General features: G+C 36.1%; 1 protein-coding gene across 3 annotated transcripts in view; it reads left to right on the forward strand.

Moving 5' to 3' along the window:
• Window positions 1–20,416, forward strand: part of ATP7A (ATPase copper transporting alpha) — a 133,646-nt gene that overhangs the window by 62,091 nt on the left and 51,139 nt on the right. For all 3 annotated transcript variants that reach the window (XM_025277034.3, XM_044937332.2, XM_006051892.4), the window contains 3 exons: window positions 953–1,093; window positions 18,116–18,605; window positions 19,129–19,854. In XM_025277034.3, coding sequence (XP_025132819.1) covers window positions 974–1,093; window positions 18,116–18,605; window positions 19,129–19,854 — 1,336 coding nt within the window. In that variant the 5' untranslated portion in view covers window positions 953–973. The remainder of the gene's footprint in view (window positions 1–952; window positions 1,094–18,115; window positions 18,606–19,128; window positions 19,855–20,416) is intronic.

The following is a 20,416-nucleotide window of genomic DNA, read 5'->3' on the forward strand; positions in this document are numbered from 1 at the left end:
AGATATCTAAGAGAAGAAAGCACTAAATCAAAGGAATAGGTGACCTAAAAGTGCTGGGATGGGAGTAAAATGAGGCAAGAGAAAAGAATGCTAACCGTAGTATATTAGTAGTGTATTTTCAATTGGGCAGGTGGGAACATTGAAGGATTCTTTTTTCTTTTTCTTTTAACTTAAAGTTTTTTTTTTTTTTAGTTTTTATTCTATATTAGAGCATACTTGATTAGCAATTTTGTGTTAGTTTCAGGTGTATAGCTAAGTGATTGAGTTATACATATACATGTATGTATTCTTTTTTCAAATTCTTTTCCCGTTTAGGTTATTACAGATGCTCCCTGTGCTATACAATAGGTCCCTATTGGTTATCTATTTTAAATATAGTAGTGTATATGTTGGAGAAGGAAATGGCAACCCACTCCAGTGTTCTTGCCTGGAGAATCCCAGAGACGGGGGAGCCTGATGGGCTGCCGTCTATGGCTTTGCACAGAGTCGGACACGACTGAAGTGACTTAGCAGCTTAGCAGTGTATATGTGACAGTCCCAAATTCCCAATCTATGCCTGCTTCCCACCTCCCCCCCCAAAACCATAAGTTCCTTTTCTAAGTCTGTGAGTCTGCTTCTGGCTTTGTAAATAAGTTCATTTGTATCATTTTTGTAGATGCCACATATAAATTATATCATATGATATTTGTCTTTCTCTGTCTGACTTATTTCACTTTGTATGATAATCTCTAGGTCCATCCATGTTGCTGCAAATGGCATGGTTCATTCTTTTTTATGGCCGAGTAATATTCCACTGTATGTACCACATCTTTATCCATTCATCTGTTGGTGAATATTTAGGTTGTTTCCATGTCTTGGCTATTGTAAACAGCACTGCAATGAACACTGGGGTACATGTAAGAGGAAGGGTTATTTCCATGGCTGATATTAATAAGTTTATTATTTCTAATAGGAATGTAAAGAAGAAATCAAAATGGATCTGAGTATGAGTGTGAATTCTGTCACCATCTCTGTTGAGGGAATGACATGTAGTTCCTGTGTTTGGACCATTGAACAGCAGATTGGAAAACTGAATGGTGTACATCATATTAAAGTAAGTTACTCCTTGGAAATCAGTGCTGTTGACTGGAATTCTTCTGGGAAATTATACTTCTAACACTGAAATAGATGCAGAAACACTAACGTGTATGACATAAAGACTGTCATACTTCAAACCTTGAAGCTGAGTAAGTTTTCTTTGGCCTATTAACTTATTTTCTTGTTAAAGACAATAGTAAATTATATATTTTTAAAATTTAAAAACATCTGAAGATTGAGTCTTGATGTTATGGTTGTATCAGTTTATATTTTATAAGTATAGGTGCTGACATGAGTTTGAACAAACTCTGGAAGATAGTGAAAAGACAGTGAATCCTGGTGTGCAAAGAGTCAGACAAGACTTATCGACTGAACAACAACAACAGTATTTTTTATTACTGTTGATGTCATATTAAACTAAAATACATGTTATCAAAGGAAGGATTATGGGGTTTCTTTCTCTTTTATATCATGACAGTTAGTATGTTTAGTAATAATGTAGTCTTCCCTAAGAACATGCATACAAAGTGTAACTAATTTTCTAAACATTTCACTTTAGTTTTTAATTGCAAAACTAAAATAGACTTTTGTTAGACAATCTTAACACATTCCTGCTGTAATTCATCTCAGAATCCTACTTAGTGAAAAAGAGTGATTTATCATATATTATAGTTTCTCTGTGCTGCTGCTGCTAAGTCGCTTCAGTCATGTCCGACTCTGTGCGACCCCATAGACGGCAGCCCATCAGGCTCCCCCGTCCCTGGGATTCTCCAGGCAAGAACACTGGAGTGGGTTGCCATTTCCTTCTCCAATGTATGAAAGTGAAAAATGAAAGTGAAGTCGCTCAGTCATGTCCGACTCTTCGTGACCCCATAGCTTTTCTTACTTATGTATAATAATTATAATAACAATTCATGTTCACTACAGAGAAACCAGAGAAGGCGATGGCACCCCACTCCAGTACTCTTGCCTGGAAAATCCCATGGATGGAGGAGTCTGGTAGGCTGCAGTCCATGGGGTCACTAGGAGTCAGACACAACTGAAACAACTTAGCAGCAGCAGCAGTAGCAAGCTTTGTTTAACACCTTTTAAACACAAAAGCCAAAAGTAGCAAAGTCAGCACAGGACTACCCCAAAGGAAACAAAATGATACCATGCCCCCTATATCCTGTAAAAAATGTCTTTGAATGTTTCCTGTGCTCGTTTTTTGTTTTTTGTTTTTTTTTGACATAGACATAGTGTGTTAAAGCTGCAAGTGGTCTTAGATATGACTTAAGTAGTCTAACCCCCTCATTTTACACATGGACAGCCTGAAGCCCAGATAAGGAAGTGATTTGTGCTAAATTACACAGCTACCTAATACCAGATAAAACTAGAACTCAAGTTCCATGATTCCTGGGCCAGAATGTTTTCTGGTCATACAATGTTTACAGATGCATTTTAATTTGCATATGGTTCTCAAACTTGTGGTCTCCAATTTATTCTGTCACATAACTTCCAAAAAAAAAAAAAACAGCCTGCTATTTTCATCATCAACTTGCTTCCTACCACAAAATTGCTGTTTTAGCTCTGTGTCACTATTCTCTATATAAATTCTTCTCAGAATAATTCTAATATTTTTAGCATGAGATGCCTTGAATTATATTTTATTTGTCACTGTCTTTTTAATTTTTCTATTTCCATGTTCATAAAGGTGTCTTTGATGTTAAAGCCTTTGGGGTTAAAAATATGTTTTGATGAAGTCCAACTTTCTCAGTTTCAGCACTGTTGACGTTTTGGGCCAGATAACTCTTTGTCTTAGGAGAGTGCTTTGAAGGATGTTTTAGCAACATCCCTGGCCTCTAACCATGAGATGCCAGTAGCCTCTCCTTCCACTTGTGACAACCAAAAATGTCTCCAGACATTGCCACTGTTCCCTAGGGATGAAATTGCCCTTGGTTGAAGATCACTCCTGTAGTCCCTTCTCAGAGAACCTCTATTATATACCCTTTGGCTCTTTAGTTATTATTTGATGATGGTAAATTGATTTTCAAACAGGCTCATGTGCCCCTTTCTCTTCATATTAGCTTCTTATGGTTCTTTTTTGCCAGTGACGGGTATAGTGAACAGTGTTTCTTAAACCACAGCATGAGAATCACCTGTAAGGCTTGTAAAACATAGATTGCTTTAAAACATAAAACGCCCAGAGTTTCTGTTTTAGTAGTAGATCTGAATGGGGCCTAAGAACTTAACTAAATCTGTGGTTCTGGGACCACAGTTTAAGAACCATTGTATTGCATGAGTTATACTTACACTAAAGATTATTTGTCATTTGTTTGAAATTTAATTTAACTGCGTCTGTCCTATATTTTCATTTACTAAATCTAGTTGGTAACCTACTTTGAAATCATTCTCCTTTACTTTTAGACCCTCATAAGCGCTGATTTATTTATTGTTCCTATAGCTTTAATTTTTAAAAACTACCATGTAAATGGAATCATATAATATATAGTCTTTTGAGCCTGGTGTGTTTGATTTAACGTTGTGCATCTGAGATTCATCCATGTTGTTGCATGTATCACTGGCTCTTTCCTTTTTGTTTCTGAGGCATTATTCTCCTGTGTGGATTGTACCAAAGTTTGTTTACCCATTCATCTATTGAGAGACATTGGATTGTTTCCACTTTCTTTTATGATTATGAAAAATCCTCTGAATGTTCACATCCAAATCTTTGTGTGGACATAAGTTTTAATTTCTCTTAGGCAGATTCCTAGGACTGGATTTGTTCTATCATGTGGTAAGTGTATGTTCAACTTTCTGAGACGCTGGCAAATGATTTACCATAGTGGCTATACTATTTTATGTTCCCACCAGCAATGTTTGAGGATTCCACTTTTCTCACATTCTCTACAACACTTTGTATTACCAGTCCTTTTAGTTTTAGACATTCTCGTGGGTATGTAGTGGTATCTCAATTCTCGTTCTCTTAATGGATAATGATATTGAGTATCTTTTTTTGTGCTTCTTAGGCATTTGTATACCTTGTATACCTTCTCTGTGAAATGTCTGTCAAACCTCTTGTGAAATTTTTAGCTGCATGTTTTTTTATTATTCAATTTTAATTGTTTTCTATATATTCTGAATACGTCTTCTCTTAGATATGTGTCTTCCAATTTTTTCCCCAGTCCGTGGGTTGACTTTTTAATCTTTTAAAAGTGTCTTTTCCAGAGCAGCAGTTTTTACTTTTGTTGAATTCCAGTTTATCCACTTTTTTTTTAATGGAGCATGCTTTTGGTGTCATTGCTAAGAAATCTTGACCTTACCCAAGATCACAAAGATTTTACACCTGTGTCTTCTAAAAGATTTTACATTTAGATCTATGATCCATTTTAAATTAATCTGTATACATTATGAGGTATGAGTTGAGGTTAATTGTCTTAAATATGGATGTCCAGTTTGCTAAGCAGCTCTATTTGTTGAAAAGTTTATTTTTTCTCCATTGAATTGCCTTTGCACCTTTGTTGAAGCTCAATTTACCATATACTTATGGATATATTTCTGTATACTCTGTTCTGGTCTATTGATCTGTGTGTCTGTCCTGTAAATATCACACAATCTTGATTATTGTAGCTTTGTAATGAACCTTAAAATCAAGTAGTATAATTTCTCAACTTTGTTATTTTTCATAATTGTTTTGGCTATTCTATTTTCTTTTCCTGTACACATAAATTTTAGAATCAGTATATAGGTTTCTACAAAAATATAGCCTGGGATTTTGACTGTGACTGTGTTGATTCTGTAGATCTATTTGGATAGAATTAACATCTTAATAATACTAAGTATTCAAACCTTTGTACATGATATAGCTCTCCATTTATTTAGGTATTCCTTATCAGGGATCTGTAGTTTTCATTGTACAGATCCTGCATATATTTTATTAAACTTATATTAAGTATTTTCTGTTTTTAGATGATGTTTAAATGGTACTTTTTAAAAAATTTCAATTTCAGTTGTTCATTACAAACATACAGAAATGCGGTTGGTTTTTGTATGTTGACTTTGTATCCTGAACTTTGCTAAACTGTCATTAAATCTGTTAGCTTCTCTGTAGATTCTTTGAGATTTTCCACATAAGCAATTATATCATCAGGGCATAAAAATAGTTTTATTTCTTCCTTTCTAGTCTGTATGTCTTTTATTCATTTTCTGTCTAGAACTTCCATTACAATTTTTAATAGGAGTGTTGAAAGTGGACATTTGTGTCTTGTTCCTGATTAAGGGGGAAAACATTGTCCTTCACCTTTAAGTATTGTATTAGTGTAGGGTTTTGTAGATGCCCTGTATCAGGTTAAGGAAATTCTTTCCTCTTCCTGGTTTTCTGAGAGCTTTTATTTGTAATCATGAATAAATGTTGAATTTTTTCAAGTGCTTTTTCTACATCTAGAGGTGATCATATTGTTTTTCTTCTTTAAGGCTGTTAATATGGTGAATTACATTGATTGATTTTCAAATGTTATATTAGCCATGCATTCCCAGGATAAGCCCAACTTGGTCAAATAATACTTTTAATGAAAAATTTCAAACATACACAGAAGTACAACTTGTACCTGTCACCCATAGAATTCCTTGCTATTTATTTTCATGACAGCATCATTTGATTTTGATAATGTGTTTTGCTGATGCTTTTGAAGATTTGTTCTGGGCCTTTCTGCCTGTTGTACTTTGTTTAAGGTAGAGGTCCCTGACTCTGCTTAGTCGCTCAGTCATGCCCAATTCTTTGCGACCCCACTGCAGCATGCCAGGCTCCTCTGTTCATGGGTATGTTCCAGGCAAGAATACTGGATGGGTTGCCATGCCCTCCTCTGGGGATCTTCCCAACCCAGGGACTGAACCCAGGTCTCCCACACTGTGGAAGGATTCTTTACTGTCTGAGCCACCAGGAAATACCTGACTAATGGATTGGAAATTCCTAGTATATCTCCATGCCATTTTCAAGCCTTTTTGCTGCCCCTTGTCCATTTCCTTTTTTCTTGTCACTCTTCAGAATTCTCAGCATTGTTTGGAGCATAATTTCAGCACTCTTTCCCATGCTTCATTCAGTTTGGTTCCCCACTTGTTCTCTCCTATTTCTCTCCAACTTGTATCCAAGGGCCCAAAGACATTAACAATATCTCCTTGCCAAAAGTTTGGGGATTTCTACTATAATGATGTTAATATATGGAGGCTTTTTCTTAAATATACTGTGAAATGCTGACTCTTCAGCATGTTTATTTTTATTTCCAGGGCTTAATGAGTCAATGTGTAATTTTAACTGAGTTGTGTTTTCATTTGTATAGTGTACTTATTGTTTTAATATATTGTTTAAGCTTTTATCATCATTAAAACAACTTTATATTGTTGTGGTTCTATTTACTGGAAGTTTTCTGTAATTTTTCTTTTATTCAGTATTCATTACAATGATGACAGAAAGTTAGTGCAACTTTGGAATTTGATCAGCTTGCATCAGTCCTAAAAAGGTTTTTCTTTGACTAGTTCAGATCCATATGCAAAAGATAAATTTTAGACATGCTGCCCAGAGTAGATGTAAATATTCTAAAGGGAGCTTTATCTAACTGGACATCAGATTTACTACAGGATTTAGAATTAGGAATCTGATGGATTCTAATAATCAGAAGCTCATTACATATTTTAAATGCTCGAATCATTAAATTGGAACCAGAATGCTCTGTGTATCTCCAGATTAAATACTTATGGGAGTTCTTTCTTTTAATCTTAATCTAAACATTAAGTTTTTACCCCTTCTTCAGAGATTTCAAATGGATTTTAGCTTTTCAGTGAAGTACGGGATTCATGCTTTCTTGTCCTTACAGTGTTCTTGTCTGTGATTCATACGTCTCATAAGATCTTAAGCAGATTAGCTTCAGTTTGCCTTGTTTTTATTACCAAAAAATTGGAAAATTGGCACATAGTGATTTTTCATGGAATTTGATACAAAATTTCACCACATGTTATGTTGCCAATATGTTGACAGTTATTTTCTACATCTGAAACTCTACGTGTTTTTTTCCATGTCTAAATCTTACATTCATCTTGGCCAGAGAGGGCAAAGTAAACTGTATCCATTTTACTATTTGGGAAGAAAGTACTGTTTCTCATTTGCTTACTAAACTACACACTCTGGTCAGATGAGACTATGTTGATGCTTGTGGCAGGAAAATCTTTCTTTACACAGTGTAATATGCTTTCTGCTGAGTTTTCTGTCCTGTAGGTATCCATGTGAATACTTACATATGAAATTTTCACTTTCACATGCTCCAAATGTAGGGTTTCCTCTGATTCTCCAGGCAAGGATACTGGAGTGGGCTGCCATGCCCTCCTTCAGGGGATCGTTCTGACCCAAGAATCAAACCAGTGTCTCTTACGTCTCCTGCATTGGCAGGCAGGTTCTTTACCACTAATGCCACCTGGGAAGCCTCATTTACCATCCACCTTGGCATAACTACAATCTTAGAGGCTTTCTCATTGCCTCCTCCCTTCCTCCCTGCCCTAAGGACATTGCTGCCTTTAATTTGTTTTGAAGAGAGAGCCAAGTTGGAAAAGCTGAGAGATGACAGGTAACTTTTATTAACTCCACTACAGGTTTTCTCCAAAGTGTTTGTATTCAAAATACTCAAATTTATAAAAATATTTTGCAATTTTTCACTAATTGTAACTGTCCAAAAATCAGACAGATATTTTTGCAATTTGTTAATTAGAAAAGAGGATGGAAAAAATAGCTCTGCAACCTTCTGTCTCAAAACTTTAAAAATGAATAATTTAATTTCAGTGAATAAGTATGACATCTGTACTTGACTTATCCTCAAGTGAAATCAATTAAACTTCTCCACTTGAGCTGAAATGGCTGGTGCTAGGGGCCAGGAAAGATATAAGCATCTGAATGGAGAGTTCCAAAGAATAGCAAGGAGAGATAAGAAAGCCTTCCTCAGCGATCAATGCAAAGAAATAGAGGAAAACAACAGATGGGAAAGACTAGAGATCTCTTCAAGAAAATTAGAGATACCAAGGGAACATTTCATGCAAAGATGGGCTCGATAAAGGACAGAAATGGTATGGACCTAATAGGAGCAGAAGATATTAAGAAGAGGTGGCAAGAATACACAGAAGAACTGTACAAAAAAGATCTTCACGACCCAGATAATCACGATGGTGTGATCACTGACCTAGAGCCAAACATCCTGGAATGTAAAGTCAAGTGGGCCTTAGAAAGCATCACTACGAACAAAGCTAGTGGAGGTGATGGAATTCCAGTTGAGCTATTCCAAATCCTGAAAGATGATGCTGTGAAAGTGCTGCACTCAATATGCCACCAAATTTGGAAAACTCAGCAGTGGCCACAGGACTGGAAAAGGTCAGTTTTCATTCCAATCCCAAAGAAAGGCAATGCCAAAGAATGGTCAAAGTACTGCACAATTGCACTCATCTCACATGCTAGTAAAGTAATGCTCAAAATTCTTCAAGCCAGGCTTCAGCAATATGTGAACCGTGAACTTCCAGATGTTCAGGCTGGTTTTAGAAAAGGCAGAGGAACCAGAGATTAAATTGCCAACATCCGCAGGATCATGGAAAAAGCGAGAGTTCCAGAAAAACATCTATTTCTGCTTCATTGACTATGCCAAGGCCTTTGACTGTGTGGATCACAATAAACTGTGGAAAATTCTGAAAGAGATGGGAATGCCAGACCACCTGACCTGCCTCTTGAGAAACCTATATGCAGGTCAGGAAGCAACAGTTAGAACTGGACATGGAACAACAGACTGGTTCCAAATAGGAAAAGGAGTACGTCAGGACTGTATATTGTCACCCTGGTTATTTAACTTATATGCAGAGTACATCATGAGAAACGCTGGACTGAAAGAAGCACAAGCTGGAATCAAGATTGCTGGGAGAAATATCAATAACCTCAGGTGTGCAGATGACACCACCCTTATGGCAGAAAGTGAAGAGGAACTCAAAAGCCTCTTGATGAAAGTGAAAGTGGAGAGTGAAAAAGTTGGCTTAAAGCTCAACATTCAGAAAACGAAGATCATGGCATTTGGTCCCATCACTTCATGGGAAAACAGTGGAAACAGTGTCAGACTTTATTTTTGGGGGCTCCAAAATCACTGCAGATGGTGATTGCAGCCATGAAATTAAAAGATGCTTACTCCTTGGAAGAAAAGTTATGACTAACCTAGACAGCATATTGAAAAGCAGAGACATTATTTTGCCATCAAAGGTCCATCTAGTCAAGGCTATGGTTTCTCCAGTAGTCACGTATGGATGTGAGAGTTGGACTGTGAAGAAAGCTGAACGCCAAAGAATTGATGCTTTTGAACCGTGGTGTTGGAGAAGACTCTTGAGAGTCCCTTGGACTGCAAGGAGATCCAACCAGTCCATTGCGAAGGAGATCAGCCCTGGGATTTCTTTGGAAGGAATGATGCTAAAGCTGAAACTCCAGTACTTTGGCCACCTCATGCGAAGAGTTGACTCATTGGAAAAGACTCTGATGCTGGGAGGGATTGGGGGCAGGAGGAGAAGGGGACGACAGAGGATGAGATGGCTGGATGGCATCACTGACTTGATGGATGTGAGTCTGAGTGAACTCCAGGAGTTGGTGATGGACAGGGAGGCCTGGCGTGCTGTGATTCATGGGGTCTCAGAGAGTCAGACACGACTGAGCAACTGAACTGAACTGAGGGGCAGAATAGAAGCTAAGTCTTAATAATTAAGTGTGTGCTAATTTCAGTAAAGCTGTTTTAACCATCTAGAAACTAGTTCACATAGTTTTTCTCCAAATTACTTAGGTTCTTATTGTCTACTGACAACTAATGTATTTTCCAAAACCCTCAACTCTCTGACAAACTGGTTTAGATTATTAAATTTTTCCTAGTTATCTATGTAAAACTAAAGGATGACATTCTCTTTGATATTTGCAAGTACATTCCTGTATAAATTTTCCCCTAGAGACTTATTGCACCCCACTCATATGTAAGGCTGCTATGTTTACTGCATCTTCCCAGAATTCACCTCTGCTTAATATGACCTGTCTAAAGTCAGAAAAATGCAATTAAATTGGATTATGCTGTACAAGAAAAGTAGCAGAAGTATAACATGAAAGCACTTTGTGTTATCAACAGTGATTTATATGGATCCTAGTGACAGAAACTTAAGGCTATAATTTCCTGAGTACATTCAAAATTTGTTTGCTAAAAATGAAGGTAGACATGCTTTTTCTGCCTTTTCCAGCTCTGCCTCTACAGTCAGAAGCCCATATGATACAGAGTATACTAGTAATCCTTCTTCTTTTCTCCTTCCTTTAAAAAGTATATTACTAAATGTTGTTTTCTAGGCCCAGAGACAGATTTATGGTGAAGTTAAGCTTAAGTGTCAAAGCCTGCCACTTGCATCTACCCCTTCTAAGACCTGGAAGGAATTGTAGCAGTGTTCCCTTGGTTATCTGTTTTTGTGAAAGTAAAATAATTTAACCACAATCCTTTAAATCCATTGTCTACTTCCACTTCGACCCACCTGTTTTAGACTTCCCTTTTATGTAAGTAGTATTGGATGTGCCATAGGCATTTTGGGGATCTGATTAATAGGTTGAATTGAGGATATGTTTAGTTTGGGGTTAGTAAAATATTTGGCTGTAAGGGGCTTCCCAGGTGGTGCTAGTGGTAAAAAATCTGCCTGCCAATGCAGGAGACACATGAGATGCAAGAGACACGGGTTCGATCCCTGGGTCAGGAAGAAGGGAATGGAGAAGGGAATGGCTATCCACTCCAGTATTCTTGCCTGGAGAATTTAATGGACAGAGGAGCTGGGCAGGCTACAGTCCATGGGGTCGCAAAGAGTCAGACATGACTGAGCATGTGTGCGCACATGGGCATGCACGCACATACACACACGGTTCTTAGTTGCTTCTGTGTATAATGAAATTTGTGCTACAGGTTCTGGCAGGATAATGTCCTTACCACCCATGATGCCAACTCACCAGGGTCATGGCACAAAGGAGTTAGGGCCTAGTGTAAAAGTGATAAATGAGTGTTATCAATTCAAAGAGTATTTAAAACTAGTTCATTGCACAAGTAAACTTTTGTGAAATGCCCTGAGATCTTATTGTTCATATATGAAAGAAACTTGGTAGTTTTCCCAAATTTGACAATCATACATAAAATGATTTTACAGAATCACTGTTAAATGAAGCAGCAGAGTACATATATAGCCAAACATGTAGAAAGAGAAAATATTATACAGGTGTAGGAGGTATTATTAATAAAAAAGTTACTTTAGTGGATTTTATGGTATTTGGTAAGTTTCAAAACTTTATAACTTGTAATTTTGTTACTCATTTAGAATATTTACATTTGTACAGATGTTTTTTCATTTATAGTTTTGTGCTATTTTCCTTAATGAAGGTCCCTCAAAATACTTACATTTCAGAGGCCACAAAAGGTGGATTCACCTCTTTCTAGGCACTGTATGGAAAATTGTCCTTGTCCGAACATAATTTATAGTTAGAATGCAGCTTAAGATGTTAACACATAAATATTGGTCACTTCTCCAAGACTGTTAAGGTTTAAATTTTCTGGATCATAGTTTCTGAGATTATAATTAAGACTAATGTGTAGTCAATTCAGGAGAAGGCAATGGCACCCCACTCCAGTACTCTTGCCTGGAAAATCCCATGGATGGAGGAGCCTGGTGGGCTGCCGTCTATGGAGTCGCACAGAGTCGGACACGACTGAAGCGACTTAGCAGCAGCAGTAGCAGTAGTCAATTCAGAAACCAGATTTAAAGAGGACATTGTTTCAGCTAAGTCTAGGAGCTGTTTGTTGTATTTGGAATAAAACTCTGATATGAATTAATATAATTGTGATGTTAAATTGAGTATGATTGTTTTATTTAGAAAATGTTGCAGTGGAACAGATTAGAGATTTAATTTAACAGGATTCAAGGCAAGTGAATAGTCAAGAAGTCTCTAATTTTGAAATAAGTAGAATGAATATGATTATACCTCTTTGCAACTTCAGCATTTAAATATATTTGGGGTATTATGTCTTAAATTGCAAAGTTTATAAATGAGTGTTATACTCTTGTTCTGCCAAGACTGTAGACTTTAAAGAGATTAACTTGAAGCTTTATTTAATCACCCCAGTGGTCTGTTCAGGGGGAAAATAAAATGGGTAGATAATGTGAAGGTCTTTCTCTGAGATTGGCCTTTTTGAAAGTGGTAATGTAAAATTAAATTTAATTAAATATAAGCACCAAATGGCTTTAAAGGCTAATGCCTTATTAACAGATTACTTTGTCCTTGAAACTTAACTGCATTTTGTGTGCTTTTTCCTTTATTCAGATAAAGGCTGCAGTCCATTTTCCTAACACAGACTATCCTTTAAAAAAATGACCACTTAGGTAATTCCCTGGCAATTCAGTGGTTAGGACTCACTGCTGAGGGCCTGGGTTTAATCCCTGGCCAGGGAACTAAGATCCCACAAGCTGCACAGTGTGGCCAAAAAAAAAAAAAAAAAACCAATCTAGATGCTAGCTGTTACCAAGTTCATCCTGTGGATCAATACATTCCTTGCTCCCCTTAATATTAACTATTTTTTTTAATTATTGGAAAAGTAACATATGTCCAGAGTAAAATCCCCTTCCCAAAAGAAACCAGTTATCAATTTCCTATGTATGAATTCTCCTAGAAATAGACTGAATATAAGATGAATAACATTTGTAGATCTATATGCTGACTTGAACAACCTAGGTTTGAACTGCACGGGTCCACTTATACACATTTTTTCAATAAATATGTGTTATAGTACTACACGATCTGTGGTTGGTTGAATCCGAGAGTGTGGAACTGAGGATATGGAGGGCCAAATGTAAAGTTATACATGAGGTGGGTGCCCACACCCCCATCTCCTTGTTGTTTAAGGGTTCACTGTGTATATATGTGTGTGTATCTCCTTTTTATATAAATGGAAGCATACTGTATACATACTGTTCTAACCTTGCTTTTTTTCACCTAGCAAATACATCTTATTGTTTCCTGTCAGCATACAGAAATCCGTCTTTATTTCTATTTGGAACTTTTTCCCTCTAACATTTGGTATGGCAAATGATGATAGTGCATTGAACATTTCTTTTTTTCAAATGCTGTATTACAGTAATATAGGCATTTTGCCTTGTATAAATTCTTAGGTAATAAATGGCCATCCATGAAGATGTAGAATCAGTTATTCAAACAGTCTTAGGTTTCTGATTTAGTTGAACCAAGGATCAAATAAATATCAAATCCAAGGTTAAAAACTAGCAGTAAAGGAATCATGTAAAGAAGGACTTTTACTATTTCCTTTCTTTGTATATAAATTTTTATAATGAATAATCATTCATTAGTTATGTAATTTTTGAAGAAAATGAAATTATATTAGTAATGAAAATTCAGACAAAACACTCAATTTACAGAAAAACAATACTACAACTTAAACTAACAAAATCTCCACATCTTTTTCATTTTAAAACATTTGACCTTTGAATTTTTAGAGTGGTTTTGGGCTGTTGTCTTAGTCTCTAAGAATTGTCTTTTGCTAGTTCATACATTGATTTAAAATTTTTAAGTTGTAACTTTTATTTAGGTTGGTCAAATTGGATAAATATCAATAGAACTTGATGCCTTCCTCTTATACTTTAATTTTCAGTATCCTTTATTGAAACATCAGAGTGTTACTCAGTTAAAATATATATATTATTCTTTCAGCAAACAGTAATAAAATTTGTATTGAGACATATGTAATATAAATGGGATTCCTATTATGTATTTTATATGGTATTTAGTTGGCAAAATATATTGTGCAAGAAGAATCAGACATTTTAGAAATTCAAGATTATTGATAAATCATTTTACTTTTCTGAGTTTAGTCTCTGTAGAAGGACAGGATCCTTTCAAGCTCCCGCAAAACCTCTGAATCCCTCTATATTGAGTTGTTATGAAAATGTTAGCAAATAGGCTTTAAACCATTTGAAGATTTCCCCACTGGCTTAGAAGCATGCTAATATGAATTTATTATGTTGACGTATCAATTAACTCCTGGGGAGATAAAAAGGAATTTCAGTGTGCTAAAGCAAAGTACCTTTCCCAAAGTGACTTTTAAAAATGGGGAAATGTTAGAATATACTAATTGTCAAATCTTGGTAAAAACCTAAAGAAATACATTCTCTTAGTCATTTTTTAATTTAAACTGGTATGGGAGAAGATATGAAATGTAGAGGGGAAAAGTAAACATAGAACTAAAATTTAGTTCACACACTAGAAATATTTCATACTTATCAGGTATTTTTATTTATAAGTCACAAATTGCTCAAATCACACACATAGAATTTTGGTTTTTCAAGGAGATCAAAGATCATCTAGCCTCATCATTTATAAATGGAAAGAGTATGGACTTTGGAGTTACAGAGACATACATTTGAATTCTAGCTCTTTAATTTTCTTGCTGAGTTTCTTGGGCAATTTGTTCAGTGTCCTAGCCTTCAGATAGGAAATTGGATCACCTTTTATTATCAGATGAGAAGGAATACACAAAAGAAAATATACTAATGACAACCCAAGAAGTGGTAATAACACAGTTTTTAGCTTTTGTAGAAAATTAGAACTCAAAAGAACTGTCTTTCAAGAAACTTAAGCCCTTAGATTTGTCTTAAGTTTCTTACTTGAGAATAGATGATGCAGCCTTTTTATATTTATGCAAATTATACAGAAATTACATACAGATAAAGTATATGATGCTTGAATTTCATGTTTTAGACATTTCAGTAGACAAATAACTCCTTATGCATTAAAATAATGGATCTTTACAGTATCTATGGACAGCACCCTCTACACCTCTGTAAATACTGTTGAGGACACAGCGTGTTTGGTTTCTTTTCTTCTTTCACTCCTGTTGCTGCTGCTAAGTTGTTCCAGTCGTGTCCGACTCTGTGCGACCCCAGAGACGGCAGCCCACCAGGCTCCCCCGTCCCTGGGATTCTCCAGGCAAGAACACTGGAGTGGGTTGCCATTTCCTTCTCCAATGCAGGAAAGTGAAAAGTGAAAGTGAAGTCGCTCAGTCGTGTCCGACCCCTAGCGACCCCATGGACTGCAGCCTACCAGGCTCCTCCGTCCATGGGATTTTCCAGGCAAGAGTACTGGAGTGGGGTGCCATCGCCTTCTCCATCTTTCACTCCTACCTTCATCTAAATATAGTGAACAGTGCACCATCTTGAGTCCTTCATAAGAGCCACATTTATAGATTATAGATTATAGATTGTAGACTTTTGGATGTTTATTTTCAGGGGAACTATTGATAAAATAGAAACATAGTTCCTCTGGGAAAAATCAAAACAACATTGATTCCTAGTGAAAGATTCTGAGAAGAAAAACAAGCAGTTGAAACTTCAGAGCACTGTGGGGAATAGGCGAAGGTGGTTTGCGTTGGTGGTGATCAAGGAGAGTGGCACAGACCCAGAATCAGACAGATTGCTCCCAGCAATTTCCAGTTCTTTGGAGTCTGTGCTTGCTTTTACTCACCATTGGATCCCTAGCAGCTAGCACGTAATAGGTATTCAGTAAATGTTTGTTAAATAAATCAGTGCTATTTTAGCTTCCTGCTCAAGGATTTGGCATCCAGAATAGTATTGTGATAAACACTTTGTGAATTTCCTCTTACACAAGGTGCTGCCTGTTTTGTTTCCTTTGAGACTTTGGGCTTGAAAAATCTCTTTGATATCTAACATTCAGAGGAAAAGTCAAGTGCTGTTATCCCAAAGGGGAACATTTTTTTGTGCTAGGTATGGTTGACCTGGCCTTAAAACACACAAATAGAAGTTACTGAATAAGGAAGTGTTTTCTGGTTTGCAGCATGAAAACAACATAGGATAATACAACTTTTTTGTATAGTATTTTATATACATAGTTTCCTTGTTTTTTTTTATGTCTTTTATATCTAGAAGACAGGCTATGGCGATCAAAAGTATAGCAAATCATTGGGTGATAAAGTGATTTTTGCTTTTAAAAATCAATTTTCACAACACTTCCTCATTGGGTATGTTGGTAAATTGAAATTTGGCAGGGGGAGTGGGGGATTAGCTCAAAATCAGGACTTGTTTATGAAATACCAGATATATTTAAGCCTAGAGGGGGAAAAATTCCCCTTCCCTCTTTTAAAAGTTTGGCACTTGATCAGAAGTAGAGTAGTACATAGAGCAGTACTGTCCAATGGAACATTCTGTAATGATGAAAATGTTCTGTATTTACTCTGTCCCTTGTGGCAGCAACATTGGCCATTGAACACTAGAAATGTGGCTAATGCAATTGAGGAACTGAATTTTTTAATCTTTTCATTTTTGTTTTTAAAATTATACCCCCATATTGACTTCTTTTTGGCATACAGTTCTGTGAATTTTTTGTTTGTTTGCTTGCTTGCTTTTCTTAGGTTTGGTTAATTTTAACACATGTATAGATTAATTTGGAGAAGTAAATGGCAACCCGCTCCAGTACTCTTGCCTGGAGAATCCCATGGACAGAGGAGCCTGGCGGGCTACAATCCATGGGGTCACAAAGAGTTGGACACGACTGAGCGACTGACACACATAGATTAATTTAACTACCCCAAGCCAGGACAGCACAGTTCCATCACCCACGTCACTCCAAAATGATTCTTCTCTAAATGCAAATATAACTATGTCAATCCCCTGCTTAACTTTTCCATGACTCTCTATTACCTATAGAAGTACAGATGATTATTGGCGTACAAGAGCCCCCATGATAAAGCAGTTACCTAATTATGCAGCCTTTCATTTTTCTCTAATTTTGTGTTTACATTTGTCATGAGTTCCCTGCTTCAAATGTCCTTGCTAATTTCTGTTATTCCTTTAACATTCAGGTATTATCTCCCCTAAAAAGCTTTTTTGACACACATTCCCAGGGATGAATGGGTGTTCATTTTCTCTGTCCTCTGTTCTAGCATTGCTCCCTGTGACTATGTCATGATCAGCTTTGTATCATGAGAATCTTAGTTCCTGGCACATATAATAAGTGTTTGATAAATATTAGTTTTTCAGTGTTTACTTTTATATGACTTACTGCTTCAAAGAACTACTTTCCTGTTTACTCATATGATCCTTATAATAACCCTGGAAGATAGTAGAGCACATTTCTTCATTTTTATGATGGTAGAGCTAGTGAGTGTGGTTAACTAATAAGTGGAGAATTGACACTGGAGCTCAAATCTTCTGACTCTCAACCCAGTTTTGTGTGTGTGTGTGTGTGTGTGTGTATGTGTATGTGTATGTATGACTACTTCATAAATCTTTATAACCCATATGTTACCCAAAGAGATGCAGGGTAAGATGTCCAGGTAGTAGTTAAATTATATTCAGTTGCTGAGCTTTAAGAATACAATCATTATTTTAATAATCAAATCAGGAAAAATGATATATTCTTATTTTTCACAAAAGTAATACTGGACTATAGTGACTTAGAAGGTTATAGAAATACTTGCTACAAAACCCTATGAATATTGCCTTCATAAACCAGCATGTTTATATCTTTTCTTGCAACAAGTTTATCTTAATTGAACATTTTAAAACTTTAAACTTGATTTCCAATTTGTTTTATGTAGCTGATCCTCTTTCCTGAAATTATCTTTTGAATTGGTAGAATGCTAAGTGTTGGAATACTTTGTGAAAGGAGATGAAGAGTAGTTTGTTCTCTGTTATGAAATTCTAGGGTGTGTTTGTCTGTGCACGTTTCAAATGCCTGATCATTACCTGAGTTAAGTACACCTACACAGAGCTTTACCATTCCTGTAGGTACATAAGACATTTTGTGCTGCTTTCTAAAGAGAATAGGAGATGAGAACTAATAAAGAAACTCTATTTGATTTAATTATTTGTTTCATTCTTTATGGTGGTGTAATGATTGATAATTTTAAGTTCCATATCATAAAATTTAATTAAAATGACTTCTGCAATTTCCTTCCAAAAGGTTTCACTGGAAGAAAAAAATGCAACTGTTATTTATGACCCAAAACTACAAACTCCAAAGACCCTGCAGGAAGCTATTGATGACATGGGCTTTGATGCTATTCTCCACAATCCTAAGCCTCTCCCTGTTTTAACTGAAACTGTGTTTCTGACTGTTACTGCTTCACTGGTTCCGCCATGGGACCATATCCAAAGCACATTGCTCAAGACCAAGGGTGTGACAGATATTAAAATTTCCCCTCAGCAGAGAACTGCAGTGGTGACAATAATCCCTTCTATAGTGACTGCCAATCAGATAGTAGAGCTGGTTCCTGATCTCAGTTTAGATACTGGAACTCTGGAAAAAAAGTCAGGAACTTGCGAAGATTATAGTATGGCTCAACCAGGTGAAGTAATGCTGAAGATGAAGGTGGAAGGGATGACCTGCCATTCATGTACTAGCACCATTGAAGGAAAAATTGGGAAACTGCAAGGTGTTCAGCGAATTAAAGGTAATATGACTGATATTGTTTATTTGATTGCTTTGTAAGGCTTGGTTTGCTGTTTTGGTCTTTGAACTTTAGCATTTTCCTTTAAACATGGGTTTTGAATCTGTGGGACTAGAATGTTGCTGCTTCATTGAAGTCTGAGAAACAGTGTATTCCCAGGATTAATGTCAAGTAAAGTTAATGATTATAATTAAAAGTTACATGAATCTTGAACTGGCATAAACAGCAGCCAAGGTGGCATTCATGGAGTTCAGGGTTCTTAACGCAACATGCCTAGGGTCCTCTTGACCTCTGTTTCTATTCAGGCATGCAGAAACTTGGAGACCGCAGATACAGTGGTCACATCTTTTGCTTTTTTCTAGTCCACATCAGTAAAATTTTCTGAAAAGAACAGAATTATTTTAAGAAAGGATAATGACAACAATGAGAGAGAAACAATTATGTGTGGTATTAATTTGGTCTACAGAATGGTTTCTGAAGTGGCCCAGGAATAACTGAATTAAATGTTTTTCTTTTTATTAACTAGTTTCCTTGGACAATCAAGAAGCTACTGTTGTTTATCAACCCCATCTTATCACAGCAGAGGAAATAAAAAAGCAGATTGAAGTTGTGGGCTTTACAGCATTCATCAAAAAACAGCCCAAGTACCTCAAATTGGGAGCTATTGACATAGAACGTCTAAAGAACACACCAGTCAAATCCTCAGAAGGATCACAGCAAAAGAGTCCATCATACACCAGTAATTCAACAGTCATTTTCACCATAGATGGCATGCATTGTAAATCATGTGTGTCAAATATTGAAAGTGCTTTATCTACACTCCAACATGTAAGCAGTGTAGTAGTTTCTTTAGAGAATAAATCTGCCATAGTAAAGTACAATGCAAGTTTAGTCACTCCAGAAACACTGAGAAAAGCAATAGAGGCCATATCACAAGGGCAATATAGAGTTAGTAGTGCAAGTGAAATGGAGAGTACCTTAAACTCTCCCTCCAGCTCATCTCCTCAAAAGAGTCCTTTGAACATAGTTAGCCAGCCTCTAACTCAAGAAACTGTGATAAACATTGATGGCATGACTTGTAATTCGTGTGTGCAGTCTATTGAAGGTGTCATATCAAAAAAGGCAGGTGTAAAATCCATACAAGTATCACTTGCAAATGGCAAAGGGACTGTTGAGTATGATCCTTTACTAACCTCTCCAGAAACCTTGAGAGAAGCAATAGAAAACATGGGATTTGATGCTTCCTTGTCAGGTAATTATCATTTTTTTCTTTGATTCCTCTAACGTTCTTTTATTTATACTTTGCTAATTCTTTTGGCTTTTATCAGTGAAAAATAAGTAATAGGCACTGCAGTTCTACTTTTTGGAAATATGACATATGTCAGCAGCATATATGAAGCATATATAAAGATGCATAATGATGTTTGCATAATTATATAGAAACTAGAAGCATTAAATAAAGCATGATACCTCCATATGAGGAAATGCTCTGAAGCCATAAAAATTATGGTGTTGAAGATACTTAATGCCATGGGAAAGTGAGATATTTTGTTAAATAAAAAAGCAAGTGAAAAAGTCATATGGTCAAAATTTTATAAACACATGTATAAGGGTTTATGCTATGTATATGTTATTTATGTATATGAATAAAATTCCTGGTAGAATATGAACAAAATTTTAACCTAGTTATTTGTGAGTGGTAGGATAAAGGTGATAATTTGTTTTCATTGTGCTTTCCTATGTATTTTAAGTTTTTTGTGACAGGGTTATATGTATATTTGTATGTATTTATGTATATATAAAATGGGAGAAGC

The sequence above is a fragment of the Bubalus bubalis genome, chromosome X, assembly GCF_019923935.1.
Source record: "Bubalus bubalis isolate 160015118507 breed Murrah chromosome X, NDDB_SH_1, whole genome shotgun sequence".
In the NCBI taxonomy this organism is placed as follows: domain Eukaryota; kingdom Metazoa; phylum Chordata; class Mammalia; order Artiodactyla; family Bovidae; genus Bubalus; species Bubalus bubalis.